This window comes from Priapulus caudatus, unplaced genomic scaffold (genome assembly GCF_000485595.1).
Source record: "Priapulus caudatus unplaced genomic scaffold, Priapulus_caudatus-5.0.1 Scaffold1642, whole genome shotgun sequence".
Taxonomy (NCBI): Eukaryota; Metazoa; Priapulida; class Priapulimorpha; order Priapulimorphida; family Priapulidae; genus Priapulus; species Priapulus caudatus.
The window spans coordinates 1,858-10,702 of record NW_014578703.1 but is presented as its reverse complement, the minus strand read 5'-3'; the positions used below and the strand labels follow the sequence as shown (position 1 = coordinate 10,702).

The 8,845-nt window shown below is 49.7% G+C and overlaps 2 protein-coding genes across 2 annotated transcripts in view; both read right to left on the bottom strand.

Moving 5' to 3' along the window:
* Nucleotides 1-1,376, bottom strand: part of LOC106817230 (RING finger protein 10-like) — a 10,475-nt gene extending 9,099 nt beyond the window's left edge. The window contains exons 1-2 of the mRNA XM_014821893.1: nt 1,119-1,376; nt 681-827 (exon numbers count right to left, since the gene is read on the bottom strand). Coding sequence (XP_014677379.1) covers nt 681-827; nt 1,119-1,376 — 405 coding nt within the window. The remainder of the gene's footprint in view (nt 1-680; nt 828-1,118) is intronic.
* LOC106817231 (RING finger protein 10-like) lies at nt 1,288-7,797 on the bottom strand. Its single transcript, XM_014821895.1, has 9 exons — nt 7,396-7,797; nt 6,812-6,984; nt 5,621-5,844; nt 5,128-5,276; nt 4,714-4,840; nt 3,958-4,097; nt 3,344-3,462; nt 2,198-2,376; nt 1,288-1,475 (listed from the first exon to the last, which is right to left on the bottom strand). Exons 1-9 carry the CDS (start codon nt 7,478-7,480, stop codon nt 1,469-1,471), a joined length of 1,203 nt encoding a protein of 400 aa, XP_014677381.1. The 5' UTR covers nt 7,481-7,797; the 3' UTR covers nt 1,288-1,468.
* Between the last annotated feature and the right edge of the window lie 1,048 nt (nt 7,798-8,845).

Here is an 8,845-nt window from a genome sequence, read left to right as displayed (position 1 = left end):
GAATTTGCATAATTTTTTTTAAATATCAAAACCCCTGGCCCTTATTCATTCACATACCAAAAATGAGCAAAATCCGTTGAACCAGAACTGACTAATGGCAATTCCCATTTTTGCCAAAAAATTGCCGTGGCTCGAAAGTACGTCGACTGGCGTGCTCCAAAATAGGACGTTCAATATGGGAGCATAGCAGTAACAACTATAACCAATTTCAAACATGTGGGTCAAATGGTTCTTGAGTTATCGTTGATCGTAGCCAAATGTTGACGGACGAACGGACGGACCTACGACGGACGACGACCCATGGCAATAGCTCAGCTTGACGATGTCAAGGTGAGCTAATAACGAACGAGTTAGAGCAACGATTTCTCTTGATATTTTTTTTTTGGATATATTTCCATAATTTTTCTCCCGATAATTCGAGCACTTGCTGGCATTTCTTGCTTAACGGCAAATGCTCGTAGTACGAAGCTATATTCATTCGTCTGCATCTATTTTTGATGCTTTATTTGCAAGATAATCACTTTAAGCGATGCGCACGCCTCTGTGGCCCATCCTCATGCACCCACGACAGATTCGATTCCAAGTGACCGGTCACAACGTACCCATTTGCTCACAGATCGAACAACATGTTCATAGAAGACCTTGTCATAAACAACAGTCAAAGCACAAACAAAGCCTACATGCTCACCTTGATAGAAGTAAAAATTGTCCTTCGGCACGTTGCCCCTACTCGGCTCCGCCCGCTGCTCAGTGGCGCCCTCTGCCTCCACCACTAGACTTCCCAGACAGACACTAGAGGGCACCACAGGTATGTCAGCCACGTTGAACTGAAGAAACAAGTGAGATTTTGACGAAGCGACTCCAATCACACGCGACGCTAGCGTCGCAGTCAGAAAGCTCACGTTACTACGGCAACGATTAGCACTATTAACAAAATGTAAATGAAAGTTACGACGGAGCCCCGACGTTACCACGGAAACGCCCCCGACACTGCGTGACGCCCCGTTTTCGCGGAGCTTCTTGAAATCTCGAACGCGCACGTGTTAATAATGCGTTACTCTCTACGCTTTTTCAGAAATTCCCGCGCTCTCCGACGTTCCTCAGGCACACTGCATCACCTCTGGCGGCGGCGAACCGTCAAAGCTCCCAGCGCCATCTACATCCGCGTCGACTTCCTCTGTAGCGCCGGCGCCATCTACATCCGCGTCGACTTCCTCCGTAGCGCCGGCGCCATCTACATCCGCGTCGACTTCCTCCGTAGCGCCGGCGCCATCTACATCCGCGTCGACTTCCTCTGTAGCGCCAGCGCCATCTACATCCGCGCTGACTTCCTCTGTAGCGCCGGCGCCATCTACATCCGCGCTGACTTCCTCCATTGGTTCGCCGGGCGAGTTGTCTGCCTCGTCGCTCAGGTCAAAGGTCACGTCGGGGTTGGCGACTTGGTCATCGAAGGCCGACGCGTATTCCACTATCGCCTTGATAACGAGAACAAACGACGCGGTAAAAACCTCGCCGTGTGACGCGTTGTTTATGCATTACTTATCGCAGCCGAAATCGCTTCCTCTACACGAGCAGGGTGCGAAATTAACGGGAGTCCGGAGTCAAATACTCCCTGATTTACTGTCGGACTCCCTGATTTGACATATGCAGGAGTCCGGGTGACTCCCTGAAAATTCTGCTATACTAACTAGTTCGTTCCGGAGCACGGCCTCGCGGAATTACTGTATTTTTTTAAGCTAATGTCCAAAGAAAATTGGGCAGACGTGCAACACCATGAATCTTAAAAATAAGCACATGTAATTATTGTTAATATCTTTAATTTTGGAAGCCTCAAACGACTGCGGACTCCCTCATTTTGCTGCGTGACTCCGCTCTTTTGAGGCAGGGGGTCCGTTGGACTCCCTTGTTCAAAAGTTAATTTCATGCCCTGCACGAGTAACATCAAATCTGCATAATATAAGGATCACTCAAAGGAGATACTAATATTGTTCTTCGTATACGGGTGTGTCCGTTCTATGGAGGTTGTCTCGCTGTATAACTACAAATCACGGGAACTGAGACACGTGGCCTTACTAGACGCGAAGTGTTCGCTCTACGGAAACACTAGAGATTATGTTTCTGACAACGAGCCACGGGACATTGCCAACGGCGTACTACTCTAACCGCACCTCCTCAAATGTACGATTGATCATCTCACCTTCTCCCCGAACACCACCGGCTTCCTTCCAGTCCCTTCTCTCCTCGTTTTCCTCCTCTTCTGCTTTCCTCTCCAACCGGCTTGGGCTTCGTTGCCGGCGGCGACTGCCTCATCCTGAGCGCAGCCTCCCGTTGCTCGAGATGCGTCAGGGCCGACTGGATGAAGCAGGACTCCGAATACTGCAACGACGATGCAAAGCCGGTCATCACACACTGCCCACCGGTCAGTACATAATGAAGCGAGCACCGGACTTAGGGTCCGTTTGTTTGGTACGGACCGAGTCTGATCTGGACCACTTGATCCTGAGCTGCTCAGACAAATGCAAACACGGTCACAAACGGGTCGAATATCGCGTGACCTAACACAGGATGGTTCACAACTAGTTGCTAATGAAGGTTACCTGCTCACGGCTGGCTACTTAACCGAAAGCTTACTCACTCACAACCTGAACTACTTAACGAAGCTTACTCACTCATCCCTGGCTACGTAACGAAGCTTTACTTCTATTCAACCTCGGTACTTAACGAAGCTTACTCACTCACCTGGCTACTAATGAAGTTAAACTCACTCACCTGAGCTACTAGCGACAAAGCTTACCCGCTAACCTGGGCTACTAAACGATAGCTTTACTCCACTCACCTGACTACTAACGAAGCTTAACTCACTCACCTGAACTACTAACGAACTTACCCGCTAACCTGACTACTAAACAAAGCTACTCACTCACACTGGCTACTAACAAAGTTACTCAACTCCACCTGGCTACTAACACATGCTTACTCACTCACGCTGAGCTACTAACGAAGCTTACCTGCCTCAAACCTGGCTACTAACAAGCTTACTCTCCCACCTGCAGCTAGTAACGAAAGCTTACTCACTCAGCCTGGCTTAATCAACTAAAGCTTACATCACTCACCTGGTCTAACTAACAATGCTTACTCACTCACCTGGCTACTTAACGAAGCTACCTGCTCACCTGTTGCTACTAACAAAGCTTACTCTCCCACCTGGCTAGGTAACGAAGCTTACCCGCTCAACCTGGTTACTAACAAAGTTAAACGGGCCCCCTGGTTACTAACAAAGCCTACCCGCACACCTGGCTACTAACGAAGCTTAACCGCACACCTGGCTACTAACGAAGCTTACCTGCTTCTCGACCGCGTACTGTGTTTCGAGCGCTGTCCTCTCCCTGCTAACGATGCTGTCCAGGTTTCTTGCGCCGCTAACCGACAGCAGCTTCATGGAACTGTGGAGGTCGGCGACGTCTGCAACGGCAAACACACACGAAGACGCCGTCGCAGCATCGTGCAATGGAAGCCACACAGGGGCACGAAGAAGCCATGCTTAGTGGCAATGAGTTCGAAAGAATGCTTAGAAATGAAGGCCGGTCACTAAATCAACACGTTAGCATGCACCGCGTACAAGCGCTGGGTTTCGCTCGTTCACCAAGCCAGCAATAGTACACGAAGGAGGTTCTCCAGAACCAAAACCAATTCTGTTACCCAGAACTGTAGGTCAACCAACGCAGGGGACGGCCGACGAAATTACGGCTGAACCTACGCTCCACCGGCACCGACGTTACGCGTCGGTGCTTCTCTAAGAAAACCGGGATGCGTCCCAGAGGGAGGCTGCACGATGGCAGAGCTTCAACGCGCACGGGAGTGGGTCGTCTGTGAAGGCGACACAATCTTCTTCTTTCAGGACGAACGGGGAGAAATCCCGGGCAAAGTGGACGCGCGCGCTCGCGGATTGTCGCTTACCCTTCTCGCAGAACGGTTTCCCGGCGGCGCTCTGCCAGTGCGCGCGCGGCATCGCGAGGACGGAGCCGCGCTCGCGCCGCATGAGCTTCATCGAAACCTCGTCGCCGGCGCTGAACTGATGCGTCTCCAGCACCACGACGCTGTTAATACACAAGCACACGTCAGATTGTCTACACGCTGTCTACAAACAATGCTGCTGCTGCTGCTGCTGACGATGATGATGATGATACTGACGCTGCTGATGATGATGACGATGCTGACGCTGCTGCTGATGATGACGACGATGATGACGATGCTGACGCTGCTGCTGATGATGACGAAGCTGACGCTGCTGCTGATGATGACGATGTTGCTGCTGCTGTGACAGTTACTGCTGCTGCTGCTGCTGCTGCTGCTGCTGCTGCTACCCCTACTGCTGCTGCTGCTACTGCTACCGCTGTTGCTGCTGCTACCACTACTGCTGCTGCTGCTACTGCTACCGCTGTTGCTGCTGCTACTGCTGCTGCTGCTGCTGCTGCTGCTACTACCACTACTGTTGCTGCTGCTACCACTGTTACTGCTGCTGCTGCTACTACTATTACCACTACCACTACTACTACCACTACTACTACCACTATTACTTTATCCATCATTTCTGACGAGCACCGTCACTACTACAGGTTGCCCCGACGCCCGCGTTGAAACTCGTTACATCAAAACTGCATTCCAAAAATATTCCGGGGGCAGGGGGGAGGGGAGGGTGAACCACGTACGCACCTCTTCAGGTCGCTGTTGTGGATTGCCTCGTCGCAGATCGGACACTTCCTCCACGGCTTGTCGCTCAGCGCGAGGTAGTGCAGTATGCACGACCAGCAGTAGATGTGACCGCACCGCGTCATCTTGGCTGCATGACAAAAGTCACCCGTTAAATCATGACGTGATTTCCAGCATGACTGATAGGCAGTCGGGCAAGTTAGAGGGACATTCGGGCAAGTTGGCAAGTAATGAGTGGGCAACCATGGCAAGTAACAAGGAGCACCCACAGCAAGTAAGAAAGGGGCGTATTGATGGTGCAACCATGGCAAGTAACGAAGGGACAACCATGGCAAGTAAGAAGGGGACAACCATGGCAAGTAACGAAGGGACAACCATGGCAAGTAACAAAGGGACAACCATGGCAAGTACACTCACCGGCCGTCGGAGGGTAGAGGCAGATGGGACACGACGGCACCTCGTGCCCGAAGATGCGAATCTGCTCGACGAGGGACCAGTCTACGAGCGTGTCCGGGTTCGCTGCGTGCACGGTGTAGTCGCCCGAGTCCTGCACGACGAACTGGCAGCTGCAAGAGACACGCACGCGCGAGTGTGATACGCGGTCACGGTGACAAGCGGTCGGGGCGATGCGCGAGCGTGATACGCGGTCGGGGGGACACACGAGTGTGACGCGCGGTGGGGGTGATGCGCGAGCATGACAAGCGGTCGAGGTGATGCGCGAGTGTGACACATGAGTGTGACACGAGAGTGTGACAAGCGAGTGTGACACATGGTCGGGGTGACACGCGAACGTGACACACAATGCATTATGCAGTCAAGGAGCGCAAGTTTGAAACATGGTTTTAAATTGCATTCAACAGTTTCTAGCAGCGTATCTGATCGGGTGTTAGAATTCCTGCCGCGGCCTTACTTTGCCTGAAGGAACTGCTCCTTGTTGTATTTGACCTTCGAGTGACCCCACTTCTGCCTCCTCCTCCACGCCGGCAGGCCTCCCGAGTTGAAACCGCGGCCGCCCAGCGCTGTGTCGCCCTCTCGTGGCGCGAGCGTGAAATTCAGCAGGTGATTGAGGTTGTGCTTCTTGCTGCCCGGCTGGGCAGAACTGAAAAACTCCACGTCCCGATCCTCCTTCGCTATCTACAAGCAGAGAAGAGCCGGTGTTTTACACACAAAAACACGGAGCGCAACGACCTTGTTGACACGGACACGAGAACATTCCTAAAAGGGACAAGTTTCAAACTCAAAGACTAGAAGTTAGAACCTAAATATGTGCTTGTCATACTCTTTGTGTAGTTATACTTCGTAGTTATCTAATGGCTTATTTTACGTAGGCCCACACTGCTTGTACTGTATGTATTGACAGTTGACACGTATATAGACAAATCAAAAAACAAATCGAAATGTCATGTATACAGGGCAACAGAATGTATAGGGGAGGGGGGGGGAACTCTAGGGAAGGTAACAAAGTGACAGCTGCTTATAGCTCTGCACCTACCAAGTTCCAATTGCATTTCCCACCCTAGCTTGAACCTTTTAGATGAGAGGCAGATGCGTTACTGTTAACTACTGGGCTAACCACTAAATCAGTGTAGTTTTTCTGACAATGCATAAGTAATGTATATATCACATGAGCCTGTTAAATACGAGCATGTAGCGCCATTTGTCGGTGGTTACAGTAAGCTTATCAATATCAAAGCTAATTACGTGCCACATTGCAGCTGCTGTCAGTAGAGCTAAGTCAGTCAAGACACCACATAACAGTTCTGATGATCCGAGACATGTAAGATGAAAGATGTACAAGTGTGTAGATGTGCGTGTTGTGCCCAAATTTGGAATCTTGCACAAACTTGGAATTTCAGCACATCCACAGTTTGGGCAACCAATCTTGAGATTGGTCAGCCAAACTAGGGAATCCGCAGTTTGGGCAGCACAATCGCTGCACAATCTCGAGATTGTGCAATTCCAAGTTTGGGTACGACATGCGTAAAGAGAAGTTTACATCACCTCAATCATGTCGCCATCATCGAGACACACATGCTTGCCGATACGAATGGCTCTCTATCCTTGAGCCCAAAGGGCTGCGAGAATGACCCTACACACTCACCTCACTCCTTCCCTTAGCATTCTCACTATATCCGCCTCTCGAACGTGGCCGCTTGTCCAGAGCTTTCGTCTTTTGTGGTAGCGGCTTTCGTCCATAGCCGCCATCAAACTGCCGCGATTGGCCGTTGCCGCCATTGCTGCGCTTAGCGAACCCTCCACCACGATGCTTCTTCTCTGTGAGGGAAGGAGGTAAATGCACGTTTCACTTCACTTGTAGCGATATCACCACAGGGGGGTCAAAGTTTACATGGAAGGTAATACGTTTCGTTTCACAAGACACTGTCGGCTCACAAAACGTGCTAAAATCACCGAAATTTCTTAAATGCTGATGAAAAATGGCCGCCCTAATGACTAATGTTGCACACGCCGAGGCGGCCACGGGCAACTATTGCCTGCAGCGCTAACCTGTGCAACATTCGGGCAGGCGGTAGCGATTTAAACACCATCATGTTATATTATTTGTGATGTAGCATAAGCGTGGTGCCGGTGGGGGGAGAGGACTTGATCCTGCTGTCCGTGACGTCACCTAGCGATCTGCCGAAAATGTAAACAAGACAGGACTCGTTAAAAATCAAATTTACCAACCTTGACTTCCATTACTGCCACAGCCCTTGGCCACAGAGGAAGGCGCAGGAGCTGGTTTCTTGTCCATTGCGGACTCTTCTAGCATCTATTCCTAATAAACTATGTGCGACAGAAGTCGCTTTCCCTCCTCCCTGCGAGCAACAGCTCCGTAGAGATGATTTCCCACTTTTTGGACTCATGATCAACACTCCATGATTGCAATACAAGAAATAAAACGAAAGCGTATGCTTTTCGTTAAAATGAAAGCTGGTAATGCTAAGAAGGCAAATAAACAAAGTATGAGAGAAAACTAGAGTGCGGAGAGCACCTCTAGTATTGTTGTAATCCAAAAATGTTCACGAAGTTCTACACCAAAACAGAAATGGCGTGCCCCAGTCAGAGCACCGATATTGTTAACAGAGGGCGCGGTTGCATGTGAACTGTGTGTGAACCTTTGCCCACCGCTGAACATAGTGTATAGGAAACACACATATATATGAGAATATAGAGGTATTTATGTTTTATATCTTTGATGGTGATTTCAGCATAAATATCCCCTATAAAACACATTTTCTATTCCTTCTCACAAATTTATCACACTTTCATAAGGCCAAAACAAAATATATGTGTGGTTACCGCCAGTGGCGTAGGCAGGGGGGGCCAAGGCGAGGGAGCGAAGCGACCGAGGGGGTAGGGTGTGGGAGGGGTATCCCCCTCCCACGGTAGGGAGATTTTTGAAAATTCGTGCATGAAAATGGCATTTTCTGCACACTAAAATTCAGTATTAGGGGTAACTTATATGAGAAGTGGCATATGCTAATCCCTTATAACCCCCCTCCCTCGCTTTTTATTTTTTCCACTCCGATCCGATCAACGTGGGACGATGGCCCCTGGCTGTGGCGCTGGAAGGCTCTGAGGTTACACACGACCAGTTGGTGATTCGGCGGCTTAGCTAGACAGTGAAATGGTGTACCGAGCGCCAGTGTTTTTCAGGGAGGGAAGAAAAGAGTTAAGGAGCCAAAAGACAGCGATGAAGGGCATTTCTGACAACCGGGGGAGGGTGATTTCCCCTCCCACAGTAAGGTAATTTTTGAAAATATGTGCATCAAAATGGCATTTTGCGCATTTTCATTTCATTATTAGGTGTAGGTAATAGTGGTATAGACCAATCCCATTCAGGCCCTTCTGCTCTTAATTTTGTACTCTGCGCGATTCAAGACGGGGGTCATGGCATCGCTTGTTGCCGCCCGCCCGCCCGCTTAACTACGCTATGTCCTCAATTCAGAGCACTGACGAAATATTGAATTAGTTGAATTTGTGTTGTTAGCAGTAGCCTATGCATGTTGCATTTATCCGTCATTAAACTGTTTGCAAGTTCCTCATATAAAAGTTAAAAGTTAAATATGTTTTGAAAAAGTAGAGGGCTATTGACTGAAATCGAAATAAAGGATCTACGGGAAAAACAGGTAGG

Coding starts and splice junctions, on each gene's coding strand:
- LOC106817231 (XM_014821895.1), bottom strand. CDS start 7,480: ATGCTAGAAGAGTCCGCAATGGACAAGAAACCAGCTCCTGCGCCTTCC. Junction 5,277..5,620: donor GAGCAGTTCCTTCAGGCAAA/GTAAGGCCGCGG, acceptor TGTCTCTTGCAG/CTGCCAGTTCGTCGTGCAGG. Junction 2,377..3,343: donor AGTACGCGGTCGAGAAGCAG/GTAAGCTTCGTT, acceptor TCGTCGTTGCAG/TATTCGGAGTCCTGCTTCAT.